The sequence below is a fragment of the Lampetra fluviatilis genome, chromosome 12, assembly GCF_964198595.1.
Source record: "Lampetra fluviatilis chromosome 12, kcLamFluv1.1, whole genome shotgun sequence".
Classification (NCBI taxonomy): domain Eukaryota; kingdom Metazoa; phylum Chordata; class Hyperoartia; order Petromyzontiformes; family Petromyzontidae; genus Lampetra; species Lampetra fluviatilis.
The window spans coordinates 1,575,460-1,603,069 of record NC_136286.1 but is presented as its reverse complement, the minus strand read 5'-3'; the positions used below and the strand labels follow the sequence as shown (position 1 = coordinate 1,603,069).

At 55.2% G+C, this 27,610-nt stretch overlaps 1 protein-coding gene across 4 annotated transcripts; it reads left to right on the top strand.

Moving 5' to 3' along the window:
* Positions 1 to 985: 985 nt before the first annotated feature.
* LOC144935018 (dynamin-binding protein-like) lies at positions 986 to 27,105 on the top strand. Of its 4 annotated transcripts, none has more exons than XM_078861307.1 (14): positions 986 to 1,074; positions 6,730 to 6,874; positions 11,800 to 11,945; positions 12,696 to 12,819; positions 13,554 to 13,707; positions 14,827 to 15,023; positions 15,902 to 16,032; positions 18,402 to 18,506; positions 18,845 to 18,967; positions 19,927 to 20,253; positions 20,827 to 21,003; positions 21,882 to 22,074; positions 23,205 to 23,875; positions 24,334 to 27,105. In XM_078861307.1, exons 2-14 carry the CDS (start codon positions 6,748 to 6,750, stop codon positions 24,517 to 24,519), a joined length of 2,661 nt encoding a protein of 886 aa, XP_078717433.1. In that variant the 5' UTR covers positions 986 to 1,074; positions 6,730 to 6,747; the 3' UTR covers positions 24,520 to 27,105. The 4 variants fall into 4 exon arrangements, with proteins under 4 accessions (XP_078717433.1, XP_078717434.1, XP_078717432.1 ...); XM_078861308.1 differs by lacking the exon at positions 986 to 1,074 and adding an exon at positions 1,469 to 1,700; XM_078861306.1 differs by lacking the exon at positions 986 to 1,074 and adding an exon at positions 1,469 to 1,709.
* Positions 27,106 to 27,610: the final 505 nt, after the last annotated feature.

The following is a 27,610-nucleotide window of genomic DNA, read 5'->3' as shown; positions in this document are numbered from 1 at the left end:
CACGTAAACGGAACGTGCCAATTCGTCACTAGTACAGCACTAGTGTAGTGTGTAGTGTATAGTGTAGAGTATCGTGTATAATGTAGTGTATAGTGTAGTATACTAGTACAGCACACCGGTGTGTTGGAGAGCCAAGCCACAACATTTACAATCCGAGTACGACGTTTCGCCAGTAATTACAACCAGCTTCATCAGGCGACAGCCAGATTTGTGGAGAAGTCTAACTGTTTCGTTCCTTTTGTATGCGTCGATGTGGTGACCACGCATTCTCAGCCTGTTGCAGTCATTATGTGGGTGTATTTTGACGTCGGTGTTTGTTTTGTTATTCAAATATTCCGCCTGGAAATCTCTTGGGATGGAGCATCTGCTTTGCAGTGGTGTCCAGGGCGTTCATTGTCACACGCCTGGCAAACGCGTAATGACACGTATACAACACACATGTTTAGTCTGTGACTTGTACTTTATCGAAAGGGACAGCCCGTATCAATAGGGATCTTGGGGAGGGAGCGTTGTGTGGTTTGTAGTTTCAGAGAAACAGCTGCGAGGTGGGAAGCGCGCTTATCGCTGCCTTCCGACACGCCGTGCCTGTAACGAGTACAATAAACGTGAATCAGCAATACTGCAGCAGCAGCAGCAGCAGGCGGTGTGTTTCCTCACCCCCCCCACCACCCGTTACCTAAGGGACACAGTCACCTATGCTGTTACTGCCTCGCAAAAAAAAACTGATTGGCGACGTTTCCGGAAATGGCCCTTGTATATAAACGATGGGCACCCATTGCCGCACTTGTTGACAGTGATGCCCAAGCGCTGGCAGTGGCGAGTGAGCGAGGGAGGGGAGATGGAACTGGCCACGCGGCGGCGGTGGCGGTGGGGGTCACTCGGATAGAGCCCCCCGCTGACCAATGCGGCCGCTGGGACGCGTGGGTGTGGGCGCTTGACTCCTGAGCCACGTGGGACTGGCACCGCCACTGAGCCCAGGCGAGAGGGGTGGAGGGGCGGGATTGCTGGGATTAGCCACACCGTGTCCCCGCAGCGACATCGACATCACCGTCCAGCCAGCAGCCACCACGAGCGGTGGGTGTCTCTGTTGGGATCGCACGTGTGTGTGCGTTGCACGTGTGTGTGTGTGTACGTTGAACTTTCTTTCGCACCGCACGTGGCCAACCGTGCTTGCTAATCGGATATGCGGCGACCTAACAATGTTGCCACGACGTGGAGTCGGCGTTACACACTCACGTTTGCTCGTGTTGTGACGGCGCAAAGCTCACCCACGGCTGATAATTATTAACTTGCTGTTTAAATCATCCGCTAAAATTGCAAGCGGGCGTTTCTCGTGTGCGGCACACCACCATCACCATCATCTCTCACGTGCTTGACCTTCCCCCCCCCCCCGCACTGGAACCGTCGCTACGGCTGTAGCCAGGGCGAGGCGGGGGGGGGCCCACAGGGATTGGCACTGGAGGCGGCTGCTGCCGCTGCCGCGTTGCTGCTGCGGCTGCTGTGGAAGGGATGATGTGGCTGTTGTTGTGAGGCGGCGAGCAGGGTGGCCAAACGGCTCTGGGCGTGTTGACTAAGGAGACCACGCTCGGGCCGGACGCGGCTTCAGGCGTGCGTGTGAGTGAGTGAGTGCACGCCGCGTGTGTGTGAGAGAGAGAGAGCCGCCTTCGCTCTGTTGAGAAACCCAGCAGGTACAAGGCCTGGTGAGTGAGGTACAGTGGAGCAAGGTCACACACCCGCTCACATACACACCGACTCACATACACACACCCGCTCACATACACACACCGACTCGCATACACACACCAACTCGCATACACACACCGACTTGCATACACACACTGACTCGCATACATATACAGATCGCTCATATATACACACCCGCTCACATATACACTGACTCACACACATACACACTCGTTCACATACACACACGTTCCCGTACATACACACATACTTGCTCACATACTCATACTCGCATACACAAACACACACTCATACTTTGCTCACTCGTTCACCCCTCGCTCATGTACCCACCCCTCGCTTCCATGCAACTAAATGGAATCACTGTCTGTACTTTATATTATTTATTTTGCTTTCCTTAATTTGGATGACCCAGGTTACTCTTGCAGATGAGACTCCCATATTGGGCTCCGAGTTATCAACCGGTAAAACAAAATCAATTTGAACTTCATCAACCTGAACACATACCAATCTTCACACACACGCGTGCACACACACACACACAGATCCCCCGTGTAGCCTTCACAGACTGTTGGGGCAAGTGCTGTTAGCGAGCACCTACGAAGACCGGCATGGCATACGAGGGGGTGGGTGGCCAGCACCACGCCCGTACATGCACACCCTACACACGCACACCTACACACGCACACCTACAAACGTACACCTACAAACGCATGCCCTCACCACTGTTAAATTATCCAGAATATGTTTTAGCCGCAATTTCCCCGCTCCCCATACCACGCACCAATATTATCATGTCAATCAGTGATTTAATATACACACATACACACACACCCGTGTGTATGTGTGTATATATAGCCGGGTGCTGGTGGAGGTATCGCGCTTGGCCTGTAATCCAGTACTGTGGAGGCAGCAGAGAGAGAGTTGGTGGATCACCGCACACAAGTGCTGTGGAACTCCATTCCCGTGGACGCCGAGGAAGTGCCACATACCGTGGCACGCCAGGAGATGGCGGTAGAGCAGGTGAACTCATCTACATCTGTTTCCATCCGTACGGGGATAATGAGTCGCTCCCTCGCACGACGCGCGTGGGTTTTCTCCGCGTGTCTCCGGTTTCCTCCCACGTGTAGTCTCGTTAATTGGCTGTAAACATCCTGAAGTAACAACAACAACAAAACGAATGTGACCACGACCCTCCTGAGGCAGGAGTCCTGCATCTTGGCGTGGCTCTCCTGGATAAATAAGTTAAATTATTCATATGATGGGTAACTACCATTGCTGTGTTATGCTCGGCGCACTGCGGCCTCTGGTAACGTTACGGTGACGCATCTCTGTGCGTCTCCATCCAAGCCAATCTCGTGTCGCTCGGCGCCGTCCCGGTCACCTTTTGACCTCTTTGCGGGCAGCATGCCAGCAGAGCAGCCATCGTCACGCTCCGTGATTTTTGCTCACTCACAGTTTTCGTCGACTAAATTAATGAATAAAGACACCGCGTCGAATTATTTCGTCACAATTCCCTATGGCCACGATTCTCCGCTCGCTCGCACACACAAAGGCAATGTTCCCCCGTATAGCCTCAACAAACGTTTGGGGCAAGTGCTGTGAGCAAGCAGCACCTATGAAGGCCGGCACGGCACACGAGGGGGTGGGTGGCCAGCACCACGCCCGGCCGCCTTTGTCTCCCTCGTGGCGATGTTTACACATTGCACCAGGTACTCATTTAAGGCTGAGTCGACCTAGGCGAGGCCCAGGACCGGTTCAGATCATCGTCATTGGTGTTGACCGTGAGTGGGAATCGAACTTGGGTCGCCAGGTTCGTAGTGCAGCGCACTAACCAGGACACCTCCACTCCCCACACACACACACACACACCTTCGAACGCTCACAACAACAACAATCGCCATTCGCCACTAAGTGGCGGTGACGTCACCACGACGCTTGTGCCAGGCTATGTGCACGTTGAGGCCACGTGAAGTGTCGAACGCCTGCACACACACGCACACACTGGCTAGGTGGCTCGCCGGGGCACATGAGATGCGTCGCATGATTGTAAATCAACTGTTAATCAGTTCACTTGGGTGTGCGCACCCTGATGGGAATTAATTCCGAGCCTGATATCGATATTCGCAGGACACTTCTTGGGGTTGCTGAGATTGGTTGAATTTGCGCCTGCAAGTTTGCAATGCTAAGAGCAGAAAAAAAAATCGATGCACTGTATTATATTATTTTGCTTGCGCTGAGCCAAAGTTGCTCAGATTATGCCCTTGCCCACAAGACACGTGTGGTTTTATGGGATGTGTAGAATACACCTTGGCTATTGTTGTTGTCGAGGTGATGATATGGGGCCAAGGCGTGCACGGTGGCCTGCCGATTGGCGTTGTTCGCTCACTCGCCAGGACGCGTTGAGTTCAGAGTCAAACGACGGACGTCGCTGATCACGAGCACCACTCGGCCGTTCTAAACTAAACCTTAATTTTTATTTTTTATTTTACCAAGTAAGACTGAGCTCTATAACTAATTTTCAGAAGCAACCAGGCCACAAGTGATGAAAGTTCAACGAAGTGGCTCATCGTGTGAAAATTTATAGCAGCTGAATACTCTAAACGCACGTTTCTAAATGCGGAGGGGAAAACCGGAGGCTCCGGCGAAAAGTCCACGAGACCGTGGGGAGAGAGACACGCAAACCCCAAATATACAGGCGTCAAATTTGGGATCGAACCCACGTGCCCCTGTATACCAGGCGAGGTAGTTAACATCTCGCCACCGTGGCGACTCCCTCCCCCCCCCCCATTCATCCTGCTGCAGCCACCGTTGGCCCAAGCTGCCATCGTGCCGAGCTTACCAACGTAGCCGCTTCCCCAATACAACTCAGGTCGTTTTACACGCTGCACGCGTCTGATGATTGTTAAGGCACGTCGCACGTGGCGTGGCAGAGCGCGCCGCCTCGCGTTAATTCGCGCTTCGCCAACGTCGCTTGGCACGTGTTTGGCGACCATCTGGGGCGTGCGGCAGCGTGCTCCCGACCCCGTTTGCGTTTGTTTGGGGGCGGAAGTGAATGGTAAACTGCGAGAGATGTTACGTCGTTGGCCCCGTGAGGAATTTGGAGAATTATAATATTCGTCATTGATCGCCCCCACCCACCCCGCTCCACCACCTCTCTTGCTCATCACGTGGTTGTTTTATTTTGGGCGGCAGCGCCTCCCCTGCTTGGGGTCATGTTTGATGACGCAGCGGATAGCCTCGTCGAGCTTACAATGACACAGCCTCCTTCGCCTGCCTGGACTGCGCCGTCACTGCCAGCTGACATAAACTGTCTCGGACACTGTCCAAGACTTTGATTCTCTGTGCCAGTGGGCTCCGACTGGTTCCTCCACTCCTCCTCCTCGTGTCTCCCTCTACCAATCTTCCTCCCCCCTCTACTGCTTGTATCTCCATTCACTCCCTGCTCTCTCCCCTCATCCTCCTCCTCGCCCCCCTCTCCGCCTCCTCCGTCCCCCCATCTGCCCGTCATGGTGCCTGCGCTTGGATGACACGGCGTTTGACGGGACGCGGTGTTTGTTCCGCGGTCTAAGTGGATCTGAAGCACGCAGGCAGGCAGGCAGGCGCGTGCCGTGCGCTTGTACCCAGCGTGGTGAGGCTGAGTGACTCGTGCCGTGAGGCTCAGATATTCGATCCAGCGCCGGTGATGTTTGCTGCCGGTTTGTAAAGCGCGCGTGGTCATTTTAATGGTTGTGGAAATCGTCGCTCGCCGACTCCCAAGGCTCCCGAGCAAGAGGACCCTGCCTCGCATTGGGATGTTCGTCCAGTTACGTTCATGAGCGTTTGGCTTGTGGGAGGAAACCGGATAACCTGGAGAAACCCCAACATCCCCCCCACCGCCCCCACTCAAGGCTCTGCACAGATGGGTTCACGATCCTAACAGCTGTGACTGACCTCCCCTGGCCACAGCACAGCTTGAGGTCACAGCACAGCCTCCTCTTGGTCAACTCCGCTTCAAATGAGTAGCTGCTGTCGTGTGTAAATATCAGTACTTGTGAAGACAAAAGTGGCCGCCAGGTATGGTGCTGGCCACACCGCGATGTTGACTTTTTAATATGTGCTCCCTAACAGCATTGGCAGCAACGGTCCATTAGGTTAAGCGAGGGAGAACTCTCCGCTGGGGTTTGAGAGTTTCATGAATCTCCGATGGATCCACCAACTCCTGCCTCCCAGGAGCACAGACGAGCACACCCCCCCCCGCCTCGTGGTGATGAGTGAGGGTGTCCAGCAGAATGTCGTGCGATTCACTCCTGCGGAATATTGCTCATCATATTGACGACGATGATAATGATGGTGGCATTTGTTTATCCTAGAAAACCTCACTGAGGCTCAAGACACTTGTTCAGGAGGTTCCTGCATTAATACGTTTGGTCAATTCCAATTTTACGAGTGTGTTGGTTCATGGGGCAGAGTGGCGCAGTAGCGACACTCGTGCCTAACACCAACATGGGCCTGGGTTCGATTCCCGACTCGGGAGCCAATGCATGTGGAGTTTGTACGTTCTCCCTCTGTTCTGCATGGGTTTCCTCCGGGTTCTGCAGTTTTCTTGCACAGCTAAATACACTGGTATTGGCCAAAACATCCCAATCCTGAACAATTACACTGCCAATCACTCAATTGGGACTACACACAGCAGCAGCAGCATCACCCCCACCACCTCCGAAAACTTGGCCCACTGAGCTGTATAGTTCTATTTCAGAAGCAACCTGGCCACAAATGATCGCTCAACGAAGTGGCTTATCGCGTGTAAGTTAAAAGCAGCCAAATACTCGACATGCATGTTTATAAATGTGGAGGAAAAAAATTGGAGGAACCGAGGAAAAATCCGCGCAATCACGGGGAGAGAGACATACAAACTACAAATATATAGGCGTCGGGGTTGAACCCACGACCTCCTGTATACCAGGTGAGACAGTTAACATCTTGCCACCATGGTGCCCCTATGCTGAACCTGCCAGGTTAACCGTGCGCACTTGTTTGTTGGAGCAGACCCGGCACCTGCGGACCATGGACCACATCTATGATCTTACCCCTGGTGACACCATCTATGACGTCCCTCCTCCCGGTGACCTCATCTATGACCTCCCTCCCGAAGATGACGACGATTATGAGGCCATCAAAAGCTGGACGCAAGGTGAGTGGCACGGAGTCGGGCCTGCTGAGCCCCGGCAGTGGCTCGGGACTACGGGTTTTCCAGGCTCGGCTGATAATTCGTGCAGGTGGATTTAAGGAAGGTGGCGCGTGAAGATGATGAATTAATTAATAAAATAAAATAATTCTTATGGTGATGATGCGGCACCAGTGCTGGGCTCCACCAGACCGGTTCTCGGGGGAAGCCACTGCCGACGCATCCCAATGAATCCACCTGCATTCATTGTCAGCTGAGAACTGGGGTGGCGTTTGAAGCCTCCTAAAGTTGGAGCCACGAGCCGGCAAGGGACTACACGTATCACTGTGGGTCTGTTCCAATGAGGAGGTGTTCGTGAGAATTGTGGATCTACGCCAAGGCGCAGGGGAAATCCGTATGTGTGTGTGTGTGAGCATAAGCAGAGAAGTGGTGCAATGGTCACACGCTACACTCCCAATCCAGTGGCCCGAGTCCAATCCCTTGCCCGGCTAGCATCAGTGGCGAATGTCTGAATCGGTGATAGGCCTCTCCAAGCTCATCACAGCCATAAATAAGTACCTCGGTTCTAGTCATACCACCATGTGGACCTTTAAAATGTGCTCGCTAACAACGTTTGCCCCAGCAGTCTATTAGGCAACACGAGGGAGAACTTTTAGTTTGTATGTGCATTCGCACGTGTGTGTTTATGCATGGGAAGCGGTGGTACAGTGGATAGATCACTGCACTACGAACTTGACGACCCGAGTTCGATTCACGTTCATGGCCAACACCAGTGAAGATTATTTGAACTGGTCCTGGGCCACCTCTAGGTCCACTCAGCTTCAAATGAGTACCTGAAGCAGTGTGTAAAACATCACCACTGGGGAGACAAAGAAAGTGGTGCTGGCCACCCACCCCCTCATGCACCGTGCCGGACTTCATCGGTGCTACTCGCGAACAGCACTTGCCCCAACAGTCCATTAAAGGCTATACGGGGGATCTTTGTCTTTGTGTTTTCTGCGTGTGTGAGATTTCACTTTGCTTTTCTGGAGACCCGCAGCTCTGGCTCGGCGCACGGTTAACTCTTTCTAGTTCCGATGACGTACGCATACGTCATTCGTTTTTTTTTTCAATTCTATTTTGATGACATATGCGTACGTCATCGGAATGGAAACGGAATAAAAAATAAAATAAAATAACTTCTTTGGGGTACTGAGGTTCCCACAAGGCCATGCGGGAGGGTGTGCGGCACCGTTTGGCGCCAGCGATCAGAGAGTGCGGCCGTGTATTTACAGAACTGTGCAGCGTTGACAATGTCTTTAAAAACAACAGCGCTACGCTTCTCTAAATACAATTAACGCTCAACCGCTTGCGCGTTCCGAGATTCAGTGGTGAACAGGGACCCACCCTGCAACTTGCAGATATCTCGGAACGGGAAAAAGTGAATAGCCAAACACGCACACGCAGACCAAAGACACACCGCGAGTTTCATCAAGACGTGCCAAAAATATAACCGTGCCCCGGTGGAACGTTGTGGCCCCGTATGCCCGACGACAGAGACAGAAAACCTCTACGAAGAGCTGAGTTTCAGCCCGGCGCCGGGTAGCAGTGGTCAGCTGAAGCGGACTCCGCCACCCAGCCCCCCCGACGCCACGCGTACGCCGTGGGATTTAGCGTCTGTCCGTCCGGTAGTTGAGCGCCGGAGGAGCATCTTGGCTCGGGGCGGCGGCAGGGCGAGACGGGGCGCCGCGAGCGAGCGAACGCGCGGAGTCCCGTCGCGCGAAGCCGAACATAAGGGGTGCAGATTGAGATGAATGCGCGATTTCTCGTCGATGATTCGGAACATCTGCGCTGCGTCGTCTGTTGTGGATTCAGCAGGTTTTTCTTGTTGTTGCTGAAATGACACGTTTTTGTGCAATTAATTAAACAGAACTTTTTACAAGAACGTAAATGTGTCTCGCGGGATTGCGGTGGTGGAGTGAGATTGGCGTGGAGCGATCCACCTCCACAGGCCTTCTCTTCATCTCACTCCACTCCCCTCCACGCACTCTCCTACCTCTCCCCTCTCATCTCACTCTCCTCCCCTCAACGCACTCTCCTACCTCTCCCCTCTCATCTCACTCTACTCCCCTCCACGCACTCTCCTACCTCTCCCCTCTCATCTCACTCTCCTCCCCTCCACGCACTCTCCTACCTCTCCCCTCTCATCTCACTCCACTCCCCTCCACGCACTCTCCTACCTCTCCCCTCTCATCTCACTCTCCTCCCCTCAACGCACTCTCCTACCTCTCCCCTCTCATCTCACTCTACTCCCCTCAACGCACTCTCCTACCTCTTCCCTCTCATCTCACTCTCCTCCCCTCCACGCACTCTCCTACCTCTCCCCTCTCATCTCACTCTCCTCCCCTCAACGCACTCTCCTACCTCTCCCCTCTCATCTCACTCTCCTCCCCTCCACGCACTCTCCTACCTCTCCCCTCTCATCTCACTCTACTCTCCTCCACACACTCTCCTACCTCTCCCCTCTCATCTCACTCTCCTCCCCTCAACGCACTCTCCTACCTCTCCCCTCTCATCTCACTCTACTCCCCTCAACGCACTCTCCTACCTCTCCCCTCTCATCTCACTCTACTCCCCTCCATGCACTCTCCTACCTCTCCCCTCTCATCTCACTCTACTCCCCTCCACGCACTCTCCTACCTCTCCCCTCTCATCTCACTCTACTCCCCTCCACGCACTCTCCTACCTCTCCCCTCTCATCTCACTCTCCTCCCCTCCACGCACTCTCCTACCTCTCCCCTCTCATCTCACTCTCCTCCCCTCCACGCACTCTCCTACCTCTCCCCTCTCATCTCACTCTACTCCCCTCCACGCACACTCTCCTCCCCTCCACGCACACTCTCCTACCTCTTCCCACTCATCTCACTCTACTCCCCTCCACGCACACTCTCCTACCTCTCCCCTCTCATTTCACTTTACCCCCCTTCCACGCACTCTCCTACCTCTTCCCACTCATCTCACTCTCCTCCCCTCCACGCACACTCTCCTACCTCTCCCCTCTCTCATCGCCCACAGCAAAGTGGAGCAGTAGCAACAGAAATACACGGTGCATGACCCAACTGCGTGCATCACATACACACACTCGTCTTCATTACACGGAGAGACAGGACGAGGTGCACATGGATTAGAGGAACATGCACAGGTCAATTACTTCGCCTGAACCATTAAGAACCGCAAAATAGGCCTGTGCAGGTCCCAGCAATGCCGCTTCTCGGTGGCAGCCCCAACAGTCTGGAACGCCATCATCCCTCTGCACATTCGCAGCATCACCTCAATCGCCTCCTTCAAGAGAGACTTAAAAACTCACCTCTATAAGCCATGCTTTCGAGCGACTCTGAGCTTGGCTCCGCGCCTCTGAGTTGCGGCCGTTACGTCCGCAAATTTGCGCGCGATATAAATTGCATTATTATTATTAACGCGTACGGCAAGTACGTACACCACGGGAGATGGAGCGATGAAATCAGCTCGTGTGTGGGTGCTCGGTCGATCATCGCCCGCCAAATTGCTAGGGATACCGCCAGCAGTGGATCGACCATGGCCGATGATGACGCAGGCGCAAATCTGGCATTGTTTCACGAGGAGCGTGACACTTGAAAAAAACATCGGCGCCGCATGCCAGCAATCGCCTCTCCGCACTCACTGATCCCGGAGTCCATGCGGAGTGCCACTGCGGGTGTGTGCGACACCGGCTACTGATTATGTCACACCCTCCCCCGCCCCCCCCCCCATCCTCTCCCTTGCAGGAGGATTTGCATTTTGACTGCAGAACAGAGAATGGGCAGGGGAGAGAAAAACATTTATTTCAAATGTTATTAAAATCAAACCTACCTTTTTGGAGTAAAGGCGCAGCCCTGCAATTACTCGTTTGAGCCACTGCTGGCAGAAGGGCCTCCACTAGAGGGAACTCTAGAGAACCCCTCGAGAGGGTCTTTGGTCTACTCTTCCACACTGGGCAGACGACTTGTAGGTGGGAGTACCCACACTTCACCCCACCACAAACGAACCCTGACTAATCACGTGCCTACATTGTTCTACCAGCAACCAAGAATAACTTTATCCAGTGAGGAATTAAGCTCTTGTGTACACATACACACTTATTCTAGCTATATTTGTATAAGCAACATTATTATGAACCCACCAGGTAGCCCGGTGGCTCAGCAGACGAGCGAGCGGCTTCCAATCAGAAGGTTGCAAGTTCACATCCTGGTCGACGCAGCCCATCATCCCTGCAGAATGTATAAAATGAGTAACACTCTGGAAAAAGTCCAACAGTGTTGGTCCGATGGAGAGACTCATCCCTGCCGTGGTGAATATGGGAGTTCCAACACGCGAGTCAGGGTTGTACACAGGAGATAGCACCACCTCTCAATGCTCACTTGAGCAGGAAATGCATCTCACTTTCATCGTTAATACACAGTCTGTTCTCCTCCGGTAACACCTGTTGTTTTCATAACGCGAATTGGATACAACGCGATGGATGGAGAAGGGAACACATTATTTTTCTGACGCGGATACGAATTGTAAATGACGCGATTAAGTGAACGGAACCACGTCGCTCGAGTCGGACTTAGCGGTTGTACGGCTGCCTCGGTGTAGCATCACACAAGGCAGCGGGATGCTGCTGGATGCGTGTAGATGCTACCCACGCATCTCAGTCTTTGTTCAGCCTGCATACGTGCATCTCGCGTGCTATCGCGTACTGTGCCTTGCCCTATATTATATTATTATAACGCGATTTTTCCATAACGCGGTGTTCTTCAGGAACGCAACTACTCCCGCGTTATAGGAGAACAAGAGACTGTACTTCCCGTGTCCCTCCCCCTACCCCTGCTGCCCCCTCCCCTTCTTCACTAAACTCTCCCCTAAATCCCTTGTGCCCCCCCCCCCACCAGCTCCGGGCAATCCCAGCAGCTCTGAGAGCGGCGCTGCATTGAAGCGGGAGCTCGCCGTGCAGGAGATCGTCCACACGGAGACGATGTTCCTGCACCACCTGCACCTGTGCGTGGACTTCATGCTGGCGCCGCTGCGCGAGACGCAGGTGAGGCCGTCCACGCCGGCGGGAGGCGTCGCGCCGCACCTGACTCGTTCGTTAGCTCGCTGCAAGGATCCAACAAAGTTTGCGATTGAAAAGAAAAAAACAATCCCGAACGCGGTCCCGATCGCACCCGGAAATTCTCCACGGAGCAGTACAATTGTTCGCGTCAGAGGAGGATGGCCCACGGAGGTGGATATCATAGAACTACTGCTCAGGTCCACACTGGAAGGGGGGCAGCACTTTCCTATCCACCCTGTGACCGGTCAAACCCATTTATTTTGATTTATTTACAGGAGGGAATTGAATCGAAGATAGTGTGGAACTATAATTAATGACAGTTTGTTCCAAGTCTGTAATTGCCACAGCAGTGTAAATAGGTTTTTTTAGACTGAGAATTAATTTCTTTAGAACTGATTTTGTGGTTAGTTTGTTGTCCATCCCCTGCACCTCCGATTTAGCACGGTTGGCTACGTACGGCGCGAAAGAAGTTCAACATACACATACAGGTTTACCACAGTGAGTTAATCGGCAGATCACGTGCCACAGGGAAAATGCGCGTTACCCAACCTTTTTCAGAGATGTCCGGCCAGCCTGGAAGAGTAGGCCAAATTCCCTCTAGACAGTGGGAGAGAGGGGGGGGGCGGCACTCGAGAGCTCCGTCAACTGGAGGCCCTTCCACCAGCGCTCTTCCACCGGCAATGGTACAAGCAAGCACTCGCAGGGCTGCGCCTTTACCTGTTGACCCTTTCGCAGGTGGAGGGCCTCGACGTGAGCCTGGTGTTCGGCAATATGGAGGAGATCATCGGCGTGTCACAGAACCTTCTCCAGGCCCTGCACGACTGCACACGGGGCGGCTCCGAGTCGCACAGCACCCTGGGTAAAACAATATATTAAATACATCATGATGCGAGTTGCGCTCGGTAAAAATGCAGCAGCGTTCACGGGGGTTGACCAGACGACGATGAGGTGCGGTGTGCTGCGGGGTGCTGCGGGGTGCTGTGAGCCGCACGCTCCGAAGAGGAGGAGGTGCGGGGAGGGATCGACCGCAGGCGCCACTTGGCGTTCGAGCCCCGCGCCTGGTGTACTTCCTGCTGAGCACGAATGCAGCAGCACCATCTGCTGCTGCACTTTCCCCGGCCTGGAGCCACATTCAGCACTCATATTAAATGTTTCCCCCAACCCCCTTCCTCCTCCCTGGGTAACGAGGGGTGCCACGTCGTGCAAGTCCTGAGATGGAGAAGGAAGCAAACTTGGAAGCAGCAGTGAGCTCAACATCAGTGGCAAGCATTCGGAACCAGTGCCGTTCCTCCCCTCGGTCGACTTGGCCTTAAACCTGCTGCGGAGTATAAACATGAACGCCGAGGGGACGAACGAGGGCGGGAGGCCGAACCGGCCACACCACTCTCCCGTGCGCCGTGCCCACCTTAATAGGCGCTCGCTAACAACACTTGCCCGAACAGTCTGTGCGCGTGTGTTGTGTATAAATGTGAGAGTGTGTGTGTTTATTGTTGTTGGTGACCACCTGCGTAGGCGGTGCTCACTAACAACACTTGTCCGTACAGCCAATGTGGACTACGTGGGGGATCTTTGCACTTTTTGTTGCCGTGTCAGGCGAGGTGTTTGAGAAGTTCTCCCCGGACATCGAGGCGGCCTACAGGCCCTACTGCCAGTACTATGAGGAGGCCGCCGCCTGCCTCAAGTGTTGCCGCGGCAACCCGGCCACCAACGCCCGCATCGAAGCCTGCGAGGCCCAGCTCGCGGCCCAGTGAGCACACGCAGTACACGCAGTACACGCAATGAACGCAGTACACGCAGTACACACGGTACATGCAATATACACGCACGGTACACGCAGTATACGCGCAGTGCACAAACTATACACACATTACACGTAGTACACGCAGTACACACACGGTGCACGTGTGTAGTAACTGACTCGGAGACACGAAGAGTAGGAGGCACTCTATTTATTGACAGCCTTCACAGGTCACGAGGTAACGACAGCTCCCAGTCAGGACAGCTGGCAGGCTGCCTGACTGACGACGCCGAGCAGGTGAAGACGGCGGCGAAGACTCCAGCTGCACGACGAGGGGATCCCACTCCAGGCGACAGCCCCGAGCTCCCGACCAGGGGTCCCCTTTTATCCTCCCGGCGTGGCCTCGCTCTGCCCCGGCCACGCCCCCCTTCTAGAACCTACTAGCGGGTTCCAGGGCTTCCCTCACGTGCCCCCTCTGTAACCTTTCTCCTACATCTCTCTCTGGCTTGTCACGTGACCTGCTGCCAGGCAGGGCTGCTGCAACTGCAGATCACCTTCTCTGCCAGCAACCCGCGCTATGCTATATAGTGACCAATTCTTTGTCACTACACACGCAGTGCACATGCAGTACACACGCAGTGCACACAGTACACACGCAGTGCACACGCAGTGCACACGCAGTGCACACGCAGTGCACATGCAGTGCACACGCAGTACATCCACACTGTACACCTGCACAAACACAAACACCCTGAAGCCGGCTCCACACCTGAGCGATCAGTGACACAATTCGGTTGCATGCAAGTTAAATGCTCGTATGTGGACATCTTCTCTGCAACCAGTTGTGAGCAGTTGCACAACCGGTTGCTTGCAGTGGAGACAACCCGTCTTTCACACATCCATCAGCGCAGCGACGAATTTCATCGCCGCGTGACATGCACATTTAGCGAGCTGTAATCGGTCGTCACTACCCTGAACACGCCGTTCAATTCCCCTCTTGAGGCGCGACCGCTCGCCCGGATGCGGACAAAAGCGGCCGCGTGGGTCGACGATCGCGTCGGGCGACCGGTTGGCTTCCCTCGTGCACTCACGCCACCCCCGTGCCGCCCCCCCCCCCACCCCCCCCAGGCTGGGCATGAACGCGGACCTGAGCTTCATGCTCATCAAGCCGGTGCAGCGCGTGATGCGCTACTCACTGCTGCTGCAGGCGGTGCTGGAGCGCACGCCCGAGGGGCACCCGGAGCGCACCGCGCTGAGGCGCGCCGTGCGGGCGATGCTCGACGTCAACTCGAGCATCAACGAGCAGAAGCGGCGCACCGACCAGGGTGGGCACCACGTGCGCTCGCGCTCGTCCTCCCGTTCCCTCTCCCATTCACTCCCACGCTCACTCTCACGCTCACTGTCACGCTCGCCCTCTCGCCCTCCCATTTACTCGCTCGCGTGTTTATTGTCATAAGCGAGCACCTTCCTGGGTCAACTCGCTGATGGCACTTGCCCCGACAGCCTGTATACCTGTTTAGGCTACACGGGGGATCTTTGTCTTTGCGTGCGCGCATGCGGATGTCTGACTTGAGTCGCCGCCGCTTACTCCAGTCGACCGGCGGCCCCGGAAAATATTCGGTGAGACACTGAAGTCGTGGCTCGCAAGGATTGGCGGCAGAGCGGTCCCCGCTTGGAGAGTCTTTTAAAACTTCCAGTCGGAACCACGACGGCTCCGGAGCTTGGCGACTGTGTCGCAGGGTTCGCGGGGGTCAAGTGGCGCAACCTCCCACCCTCCTACTTTCCTAAGGCTCCCCACGGTGAGGGGAGTGAGTGATAACGCTAATTGAAAGAGTCACAGGCGCACCGTCGCAATTTCTATTAGCCGGACGTCACATCTGTCTTGGTGGATTTAATTGAAAAAAAACCTTCGACTACCGTGAATCGTAATGGGATCTAATGCTTCCTCTCGTCGTGAGCTGTAACTGCTGGGAGACCACAACAGGAGATGCCCCCCCACCCACTCCCCCCCAGGCCCCCACTCCCCGCGGGGCGGCGACCCGTGTTCGATCGCTCCTCTATTTTTATCGCTCCCGCTCGCTCGCGCCCGTGCTCACTGCCGCTTTCCCCGCTGCCCCTCCCTGTGACCTTTGACCCCCTTCACCCTTTTCCTCCTGACCGGCCCCGGACGCCCCCTCCCCCCCCCACTTGTCCCCCTCGGTAGTGCTCAAGTACCGCCGACAGGAGGCGATGCCGCTGGTGGATCGGCTGTCGCGGCTGAACCTGCACACGCTGCAGAAGAAAGGGGCGCGCCTGAGCCAGCAGTTCCGAACGGCCACGGGGCTCTCCGCACTGGCAAGGGCCGCACGTCACTTACTCGTCTACAAGCATGCGCTCACGCTCACGCGCACGTGCACACGCGCGCACCTCGCACGTGCGTGCAATGACGAGCAGACACGTGACGCCCCCGCCGCTCGCGCTCCACATTTAGGCTGAGGCAGCTCGTCCGCGGCTCCGCGTGCCGCACGCTCACCGGGGCGATGCCGCCTCATGCCGTCGCCGCCGTCGAATCGACGTTCCGCGCCCCCCCCCTCCCCCCTGGCTCCCACCTACGCCCCCTCCCCTGTTCACTCGGTGCCTTCGGGAGAAACGGGATTCGCTCCGTTGCGGTGGCGCCGTCGGAGAGAAATGCTCGGGTCGGCGGAGCGTCCGCGAGTTGAAGACGTCCGCAGTTGGAGAGCTACCCGCAACTATCAGGTCGCGCGTCAACCGCGTCGTTCGCAGGCAACATCTCGGGCAACGCCGCTGCACGCGGAGTCGTGCGAGGAAGCTAAAGGGGAGGACGGCGGTGGGGAGTCGCGGGGATCAATGTCGACAGCTGCCCTTCATTTGTCCAGAGCTTGCCGGCAAATTCGACCGTTGCCAACAGCGCAGCGTGATCAAGTGCGGGGTGCGCCGAACGAAGAGTGTAATTTAAGTAATGGAGCGGGGGGGTGCGCCGGAATTTCAGGACCCCCGCCCCCCACCGCCCGGTGGTGGGTCTGGGTCTCGGGGAGTTTGGCGTTTTATGAACATCGGCACCGCACCCCATCCCCGTGCCCGCGCAATTTCAAGCAGCTGGAAAATGGCTCAAGCGGTCCGCACGCTCGCACGCGATCCCCTCCCGTTGCTGCACGGCGCCCGGGCACCGCACGACCGCTCCGCATTGAGGTCACACGCGACGGCGCTCGCCCGTCTATGTTTCTCGATGGCAGTGACTTGGCAATATACCCTGAGAGACCCGCAGCATATATTGGCCTATAGACTCACGTAAAGGCCTGTTTACACTCACAGTGTGACCCACAGACTCGCTGAGAGACCCACAGGCTCGCGTAGAGACCCCACTGGGGAACTGAAATGTTGCTGGCAGTGGCTTCATCACCAGAGATTTCTCTAGCAGATGGGCGCAGCTTCCCTGGAGAAACTGGTTTGGTGGAGCCCAGCAATGATGCAGCATTATCATCGTCATCGTCACTCTCATAATAAACTAAACTAAATCATTTTTACTTCACCAGGCAAAGCCCACTGAGCTATATGGCTATTTTTCAGAAGCGACCTCGCCACAAATCGCTCAAAGAAGTGGCTTTTCACACGGACATTTAGAGCAGCCAAACACTCTAAACACACACGGATTCTAAATGTGGGGAAAAACCGGAGGACCCAGAAAAAAATCCACGTGACCACGGCGAGAACTAGTATGATCCACATTTACAGGCGTTAGGGTGGAACCACGCCCTGTATAGCAGGCGAGGTCGTTCACACATCGCCACTGTGGCGACATGCGATGATGATGATTATCATCATCATCATGATGATAATCATCATCATCGCGCACTGCATTCCTTGAATCCACTGCACAAATCCACCTTGAAAACCCCGGAGTGAATTTCGCAGCCTGCTTAAAACTGGAGCCATGGGGCCCGCCCACTGCCTGACAGCCGAGCCGATATGAACGGAAATTAATTTGCCGCTGCCATCGGAGCGCGGTTATAGACCCGGAGCGGAGCTTGGCTGTGACATTTTCAAGCACGAGCCTGGTCCATGCTGGGTAATGTTTAGCTCGGAGTTTGGACGGCGGAGTTTGTTAAGATTCGCTGGCTCGCTCCGTGCTGCCCTTGTCCCGATTCAGGTCACGTTTCAGCTGAGCTGTGATAAAGTTCTGTAGAGTCGCGTTGATTCGGGTCTAAAGGTCCAAGAGCTTTATCCGAGAGCTTCGGAAGCGAGGCGCGTGCACATTCCTCCCAAACAGAAATGTGCGTTCGTAATCACAAACTACGAAATTGCCGTATTAACAGGGATTCAAGGGTCGGGCTTTAATTTGTTTTCACCAAGCCAGACCTCGAGAAACCAAGAACAGGAGTCTCAATTGCAAGAGCAACCCGTGTCACCAAAATGAAAAAAAAAAAAGTTCAGCAATGAAGCAAAGAGAAGGTGTCAGGGTGTGTGCTGATTAGAGGGCGGGGAGCAATCCGTCTCTGTCTCGGACATTTGAAATCGAATCCCGCATCACTCGCGTTGCCGTGCACTCCTGTTGGCAAGAGTTAGCGGGAGAATGCAGGGCACGTCGTGGCGAGGGGGGAGGCGACGGCCGGCCGGCGATCGAGGCGAGCGTCACTGACGGGTGCCAGCCAGAAGGCGCGGCACCGCCGGCCTAATGCCCAGATACTTCTCATGTTTGTCGGCAGCCCGCGGATGAAGAATTTGAGAAGGCGCACGACTCGTTCCTCGCCCTGCACCGCCTCGTCGGAGCCCTGCTGCAAGGGCTGGAGGGGTACCTGCTGCATCTGCAGGTGAGCGCCTGCAGTGCGCCCCCGTCCGTCGAAAAGCGCTGCTGCACCCCCCCCCCCAACTCCGCCTTCATAGCACTGGTTCAACACAGGCAAACTCTGCACCAACATCCACATTCGTTGTATGTACTGTATGTTAAACTTCTTTCGTACCATACGTAGCCAACCGTGCTAATCGGAGGTGCGGAGAGTAATAACAATAATAATGCTGTTGCTGATGCTGTCAACGATGATGATGCTATGCCAAGGGGGGGTGGGGTGGTGGTTATAGTTGCGTCGTCGCCACCACCGCGGTCACGTGTTGTTGCCGCCGTGGTCAAGCCCGGCCCCGCTGTGCACAGGGCCCCCAGGATGCGTGGCTGGTGGCCGCGCCCGGCCTGCGGGTGCTGTGGCCCGAGCGGGACGTGGCCGAGCCGCTCCGCGCGGCGCTCCACGCCATCGCCGAGAGGCACATGCAGCAGCTGGTGAGTTCGCAACGGGAGCGGTGGCGCTGCGCTGGACTTGTGCGAGATGTTAACCACCTCGCCTGGTATGGAGGAGGTTGTGGGTTCGATCCCGACCCTGACGCTTGCTGTTGTATATTTGGAGTTTGTTTGTCTCTCTCCGTGGTAACGTGGATTTTTTTTTCGTGTCCTCTGGTTTTTCCCAACAGATTTAGAAACGTGTCTGTAGGGTATTTGGCTGCTATCAATTTCCACATGAAAAAAGGTCGCTTTGGAAAAAGAGCCATATAGCTCAGTGGGCCTTACCTGGTAAAATAAAAAATAGTTAATTGTTAAGTTTATAGTTCGTCGGAGGGTCCCGTCCGTTGGACGCCAGCGCGCATCGTGCCAGCGCCGCGACCGCCGGTGTCGTGCAGAGACGGCCGTTGGACGTCGTAGACCGGGCCGGTGGGCCGCTGTCGCCCCTCGAGCTGTTTCTGCGGATTGCTGTGCAGTAAGAAAATGGGCAATTAGAATATCTGTACCTGCCCTCCGTGCGTGTTCATTCCTACAATGGAACTACGAAATATGTGAATCAAAACGAATCAATATCGTTATTCGTGCTGCTCGATAGCGCGTGCGGTTAGCCGTGAGGCCCGATCTCCGGGGATCAATCTGCGTCACAGCGACAAGCCGAGTCGCGCGGTGCATCCCCTCAGCTCCCGCACACCGTGGATTCACACGGGGACCGAACGCGGCCGCAGCTCGGGATGCCGTGCAGGAGAAGCGGGCGACATGTTTGCTAAGAGACGCGGTCACAGATGGGAAAAAAAATAAAACCTCCGAACGCCGCGCGGAAACCACAACGCTGTCCCCGCCGCGTGCGGATCGAGTTTAAAATTGCGTACGGTCCTCTTCTCCTCTCCTCCGCTCCTCTACCCCTCCTGCCCCGCTCCCCATGCCCTCCCACTCATCGTCCCCGACGCGGTGGAAAACCGCAGCGTTCGCGCCTGGAGAGCCGGGTGGTGCCGCTGCTGAGCGGCGCCCACCACGCCTTCGCCATGCCCCAGCTGCTGGTCCAGAAGCGCTTCGACAAGCTGCTCGACTACGGCCGCTGGATGGAGAACGCCGGCTCGCTGGATGATGCGCAGCAGCCCCTGGAGCTGTCGCGGCGCGAGTACGAGGCCCTCAACGTGCAGCTGCTGGAGGAGCTGCCGACGTTCTGCCGCTGCGTGGCCGCGCTCGCACTCGGCGCCATCCAGGGGCTCGTCCGAGCCCACCGAGCGTTCCTCGGGGCCGCCACCACGGAGATGGAACCGCTCCGAGAGGTTGGAGGGCAGAGAATCGGGTGGTCGGGGGGTCGGGGGTGTAAGAGTGGTATTGGCACATGGCTCCAGGTTGAGGGGTTTCCAGTCTCAGCTGATAATTATATATAATGCGTGCAGGTGGATTCGTTGAGAAAATGGAAAGCAATGATGGTGGTTTCATCAGCACTTTCTCAAAGAGTCACATAGAGACCCAGAGACTCACATGGAGACCCAGAGACTCACATGGAGACCCAGAGACTCACATGGAGACTCATTGACTCAGATACCCATAGACCCACATAGAGACCCAGAGACTCACATGGAGACCCATAGACGCGCTTCACGTGGAGAAGATGGGCTGGGACAGAGCGAAGCTCCCGAGGTGATCAGTGGGCTGGCGACTCTTCGTCAGTCATGCATTTGTTCATCGATTCAGTTGTTTATTTCACTTCACTTGCCAAAGCATTGTACCGCACCTCCAATTAGCACAGTTGGCTATATACAGTGCATACATACATCCCGTAATTAATTGGCATCATGAACATGGTTTAGATATGGTGCCCAGCATCGACGATTCGACAATTCTCGCCGCAGATGATGAACATCGAGGCCGGGGACCCAAACATCCTCCCGTACTTCCTCAGCGCCAGCGCCAGGCACGGGGACATCCTCTCGCGCCTACAGTTTTCTGCAGATGCCATGATCCTCCTGCCGGGCTCCACCCTCCCCTCTCCTGCCGCCAGGAGAGACTCGAGCACCAGCGGCTCTGCTGTGAGACACTCCTCGTTACTGTCGCCATCATCATCGTCGTCCTCGGTCATCATCATCATCGTTGGTCATCTCTCAGCGGCTTTTGGCAAACCATTGAACGAAGACGGGCACTGCATTGCACGCATTCAGATGTGCTTCTGCGGCCGTCTGGAACGCTCTTCCTTCCGATATTAGGAAGCCAATAGAGCTATGCACGTTTAAATCTAGATTGTAAACGTATTTCTTTTGAACTGCTTTTTGTGTTTAAATTGTTGTCCTTCTGCTGCACCTCTGATCAGCATGGTTGGCTACGTACGGTGCGAAAGAAGTTCAGCAAACATACATCCATCATCAATATCATCTTGAAAATCGAAATCATCAAAAACATTGTCATCATGCACCTTGCATGCAACCCGATCCCTTGGTCTGCTCAGCCCACGTTGGCACCTGTGGATGCTTGGTCATCTACTATCTGAGCACTTGATGCCTTCGGAAAATGTGCCCAAGGACAATCGTTAGTCATGTTCTATCCACTGCTGAATGCACAGCTCCCCGATCCACCGCCATCGCTCACGGACGTGCAATGTGACGATATCTCGAGCGGGCGCGCAGGTTTTTTTTTTTGCTGTCGTGCCGCCACGCGTCTCTCTGACGACGCGCCTCCAGCGTGTGCCGCGTCTTGCTCGCCGTGACGCCTTCAGCTTTCGCTCCGAGCGCTGGGAGCTTCACTTTTTGGTTTTTGGGAGCTTCTTCGGTGCAATTCGGTTCGCGAGCGCTCCCGGCACACGCGCGGCAAAAACGTCGGACACCGTGCCAAACGACGCACGGCACCGCCCGACCGCCTCGACTCAAGGCTGGCAACCCCCTGCTCCTGCCCCCTGGCTTTGTTTTCTCATCAGAGCCCCGCGTCGCCGGGGCCTGTCCTGCACCCGAAGCTGGCGCAGTACCCGGCGGAGCAGCTGCACCTGGTGACAGCCAACACGACGCCGCTCAAGCAGACCGACCTGCGGCTGAGCCGCGGTGCGCTGGTGGCCGTCGTCACGCGCCACGACACGCAGGGGAACTCGCATCGCTGGCTCGTCGACAGCGGGGGTGAGGCCAGGGGTCGCCAGGGGTCGCCGGGCGTCCCGTCGGGGGCCCACTGAGCTATGGAGCTCTTTTCGAGAAGCGACCTGACTATCGCAAATGATAGCTCGACCATGTGGCTTATCACGTGGACATTTTTTGCAGCCAAATAGTCTAAGCGCACGTTTAACAAGTCGGCTTCCGCGACCAATATCATCCATAATGTAAGGTTTTTTGGGGAGGGTTAGATTGCACGAATATAAATGTGTCATTAAACCCGCCACCATTCGACACAGCCAATTAGTAAGGTTTGTCACCTAAACAGAACGTGCCAATTTGTTACTAGTACAGCACACCGGTGTGTTGGGGAGCAAATCCACAACAGTTACAATCTGAGTACGATGTTTCGCCAGTAATTACAACCAGCATCTTCAGGCGGACAGCCAGATTTATGGAGAAATCCTTCTGTTTCATTCCTTCAATAGAGAGATAGATGTGATGATGTCACTTGTGAGCCCTTCATGTGCAAAGGGGGGGATGTACAAGTAACGAATTGGCATGTTTTGTTTACGTAACAAAGCTTACTAATTGGCTGTGTCGGGTGGTGGCGGGTTTAATGGCACATTTATATATTTACGCGCTTTAAGCAAAAAAATTACTCTTACAAATGCACGTTGATTCTAAATATGGAGGGAAACACCTGGGGAACGATATCTGCTTGTTCATAACATACTCCATCTACTATTTTGCCTAACTCCTGTGCATTAAATAATTGCACGATACAAACCGAAGTAAATCGGGACCCGATTTCACGTTACATCGATTAAATAGAATATCCTTTGACTCTTCATCATCCTCACCATCATCAGCCATGATCAATCAACTGCTGGATGACAGCTTCCCCAAGCTGCTTCCTCTCGCAATCCTGCGATGCAACGGCCCACCCAGCACCTGCACGCAAACCGATTTCATCGCTCCATTTGGATAATTGAAATCCTCGGCTGCCACTCTGTTATTGTTAATATTATTATTATGAAGATGACATTTGGCTGAGAAGTTTAATTTTTCGTCGGCCCGATGGTGGCGATGTTTTATTTCTGTACCGTGCCCCGAATGATGACGTGTGCTGCTGCTGTTGCTCCTGCTTCCGCCTGCAGTGTCGCGTGGTTTCGTGAAGTCCTCGCTGCTCGTGCCGTACAAGGCGGCGGGATTCTCCTCCTCTTCCTCCTCCTCTTCCTCCTCCTCCTCCTTCTCCTCCATGGCGATCAACCTCAGCGTGCCGTCCATCTTCGTATCCGGCGACTCGCCACCTGGTGACGGCATCTCCAAGCGAACGCCCAGAGCGACGCCCTCGGGCGGCAGCGCCTCCCGGCCAGTGCATCGGCCGAGCGGCGCCCTCGACGCCAAGCGGGGTGGCCTCGGCCTGGCGGCGGCACCGGCGGTGACTTTGCCGACGCCAGGGGAGCCTCAACCTGGCAGGCCCGGCATCGCCGATTCGCACAATGAACTGCTGCAGCCGGGGGACGACCGGCCGCGATCGGCGTCGGTCTACATGGAGCGTGGCTATGGGTGGGCGGTGCCCGAGGATGGTGGCGGTGACGATGGTGGCGGTGACGACAGTGGCGGTGACGGCGGTTGGGGCGGTACTGGTGGTGGTACTGCCACCATGGACGGCGGGGCCGAACACTCGCCGGCAGGCCAGGCGAGCGGCAAGAAGCACGTGGCCCAGAGGAGACGCTGGACCATGGGGCCGAGGGCCGAGAGCGAAGGGGGGCAGCAACCGTCCGGTGCGGTGCCGACCGCCTCTCCGCTGCCATCGGACGGACAGGTGGGCAGTGCCAACGCCACCGTTGACCCCAGACAGGAGGGAGTCTTTTTCTTACAGCACGATGCGGTGAAATTACACTTCTTCATAGGTCCATCGATCCATGAATTTTTTTATCATTTGTGAATGTATTGCCTTAATATTTTCTGCATGAATTCACAGATAAGTCACCCGGAAGCTATCACCCAGAAGTAACTAATGTAATCTGGTCATCGGTGTATTTTTACGTTTAAACAGGAAGTAGTGGCAAGGTTCATCCAATCATCCACGCTCATCTGTGGATAACCACATGGATGTCAGCTCTTTCCATGGATAAGGACAGATCATGAAGTCTGCCAAAAGGCAAAAATGTGCACGTCTGTAACGGTGGAACTTCCACGTGATGCACATCCACTGTGCAACTCGGTCACGTGTGTAACTGTGCACGCCCCCATCTCTCGTCCCCCCCACTTCCCGTGCAGGAGTGGTGTGCGCTGTTCACGTTCTCGGCGCAGGGCGTGGGCCAGGCGAGCGTGCTCGCGGGGCAGCGCGTGCGCGTGCTGCACACGAGCGACCTCGCGGGGAACCCGCAGTGGTGGCTCGTGGAGAGCGACGGCGGCCACCGGGGCTACGTGCCCGCCAGCTTCCTCGGCACCATGCAGCGCTAGCAGCGCTCCGCTAGCCTCTCCCTCTCTGCTAGCCTCTCCCCCTCTGCTAGCCTCTCCCTCTCTGTTAGCCTCTCCCTCTCTGTTAGCCCCTCTATCTTCTATCTGCTCGTACACCACTAGCCCCCTCTCTCTGCTTGCGCTCTGCTCCACTCGCCCCGCTCTCGTCTCTGCGAGCCCGACTCTCGCCTGCGTTGTGCGTCTCGCCAGTGGTGGGAGCCGGGCCGAGAGGTCCCCCCCCACAGCCCGGGGGGTGAGGGCGATGGAGGGATCATTGCAGGGCCATCCGAGACGGCGGCGGCATGGAGGGAGGCCTTCATCCAGCAGTGGACTGAACATAGCCGATGATGATTTCAGACACTTTAGCGATATCGATTGTCATTCACATCATCAGAGCATAGATTTATAACTTCATTCATAGTATGTCACCCAATTCGGCCTGTAATTTACACAAACAATTTGTGTCAAACAAACGACCTATCCCATAAACATTTACAGATTTTATGAATTGCGTTCAACAGATAATTGCGTTAAACATGACACTGCAAGTGTGTGTGTATAGGTGCTCGCTAAAAGCACTTGCCCCAACAGTATGTTCAGCCTATAGAGGGGATCTTTTTTTATATGTATATATAATAGTGGGGAGCGGTAGTGTAGCGGTTAGCATGTTGTGCTACAAGCCCGGTGACCCGAGTTCGATTCCTGCTCACGGCCAACACCAGTTGCAGTTATCTGATCCAGTGCTGAGCCTCCCCTGGATCGACTCGGCCTCAAATGAGTGTTCAGTGCGATGTGAAAACATGGCCACGAGGGAGACAAAGGCGGCCGGGCGTGATGCTGGCCTCCCACCGCCTCGTGTGCCGTGCTGGCCTTCAGGTGCTCGCTTACAGCACTTGCCCCAACAGTCTGTTGAGACCTTGCAGGGGATCCTTGTCTTTGTGTATATATGTAAAATGGGATTATGGTAGAATCGTGACTGTGTGAGTCTGCCTAATCTATGGAGCAATGCTCGTGGTTGTGCTTTCCACCCACCAGCCGGGCAGCAGCAGCAGCACCTCGCGAGTTGGTCTACTGTCTGACCGGTGGCGGGGGTCAGAGGGCGCGTGGCTCGTCGTGGTGAACGCTGCGATTCCACCGTCCCTCTCGAGTCAATCAAATCTGTAACACTTTGTGGGGAAGTCGAGACGGCGGATAAAATTCGTCGTCCCCAACCCCCGTAGAAATGTGCAATTATTAGCACTGGCTGGGGCCTGGAAATTGGAGAGCGATCAATCCCAAGATTTGTAACACGCCTTGTTGGGCAAAAGGCAGAGACGGAAGCACTTATGGCGCTGAGAAAATTAAACTGAACTCAACTCACCAGAAGAGAAAATAAATGTTTCTCGTCCGGACTGAAGAGCAGGTAACGGATACTGTTCCAGACACCGAGGCTGCAGGTGTAAAACTCCATTCTGCTGCTGCCCTAAGCCGAGTGGACTTCACACAGCAGCAAGAGCAGCAGCAGCAGGCCCAAAGCATATGAGCGTAGGTGATGATATGCGCTTGTGAGAGGTGGGGCCATCCCAACCGCTCTGGCGCGACGCTGGAGACGTTTGCCGAGGGCATCGTTTACTCCGTACAGCAAGCGTCGAGTTGCAATCGTCAAGGCGAGAGTGGGACCGAGAACGGATCCCTGTGGGATGCCGAACGGAGACAGGATGATGGTGGAGACAGGACGACGGTCCATCTTTGGTGAAGATAAAACGGCCAGATGAGTGCAGGAGGACACGGTGATCGATGGGGACACAAGTGGCCAGAATGTTCAGTCCGCCCACCCACAATGGACATCCACCAGGAGATCGTGGAAAATAGCCACGGCCGTGGTGTCGGTGGAGCAGAGGGATCGGTAAGCGGACTGAAGTTCAATCGAGCGAGCTCCGTGTGTGGCCTTAGCCGTGCCAGTTACACGAGCCGCTCATCTCCTCTCGAGTTCGTAGAAAGATTGGAGAGTGGCCCGATGATTTGCAACTTCGCACCTGACAAGATTGTCTTCAGGAGTGCAGAGATTTGGCACTTGTCCAAATGGAAAGCAAAGTGCAGGAGAGACGGGTGAGACAGGCATGAGACCATCACGGACCGTTGCTCTCTGCAGGCTTACAGGAACGTGATCGGGGAAAATAGCAAGCAGGAGAGAGGCCTTCGTTGGCAGTTCTTCCATGATCTTCACTCCGTGTTGTATTGCCTATGCAAGTGGCTCATATGTCTACGTGTAGCGATTATGTAACCGTGTATGTTATACATATGAATGTGGCAATGTCATTTTTTTATGAGGCATTTAATTCTGGGCGCATTTATAGACTTTCATTTATCTCGTTTGAGCAGGTTATAAATAGCATTCTGAGTAATAATGGTGATGATAATGATATCGTTCAGGTCATATAACATATATACACATTCTGTACACAGTACTTTGCTTGTTGGTGTGAAGTATAAACTCATCGGATATTCAACGCGAGTCTGTATAAGCTTCCACAAAACTTCGTCGGTCTCCTACTGTGCGTGCCGCGTTCAGCGCCCGAGTGTGCACAAAATTATCTCATGTCCGTCCACAGTTATTTAATAAATTAATTTCCAAAAAATGCGAACGGCGTCAAATCTCTCCGCAGTGCCAAGGGCACCGCGGCCGTGCGTCCGTCGCGATATCCCCCCCCGCCCCCCACCAAGGGACCAGGCAGCGCGGTGGAGGCAGCACCGCTTGCAGCCGCGGAGAGGCTGATGATCTTTATTTAAAGTGGATCCCCGCTGCCAAAATTCCATTGAAGGCGCTCGACGGGGGGGGGGGGGGCAAACCGGGGCGCTCGTGCCGAGGACGGCGTTAAAAATAGACGCCGCGCACAGCGTCGGCGGAGTGAGGCGGCGAGTCGAGGCAGGTGAGGCGAGACCGCCGCTTGCCTCCAGCCGTGCGCGGCGCTCATCTCCGGCGCTCTCGCTCGCCCCCGTCTCGGGAGAGGTGGGGGGGAGCTCCGCCGAGTGCGCGTTTAAATTCCTGCGTTCACACTCGGTCGGAAGCGCGAATGTCCCGAGACGTCGGTGAAAAAAAGAGATTCACAGCTCA

Bases quoted from the DNA above. Each gene is read 5' to 3' on its own strand.
- LOC144935018 (XM_078861307.1), top strand. From the start codon at position 6,748: ATGGACCACATCTATGATCTTACCCCTGGTGACACCATCTATGACGTC. The intron at 13,708-14,826 runs GTGAGCACACGC...CACCCCCCCCAG, and splicing joins GAGGCCCAGCTCGCGGCCCA to GCTGGGCATGAACGCGGACC. The intron at 18,968-19,926 runs GTGAGTTCGCAA...GGAAAACCGCAG, and splicing joins AGAGGCACATGCAGCAGCTG to CGTTCGCGCCTGGAGAGCCG.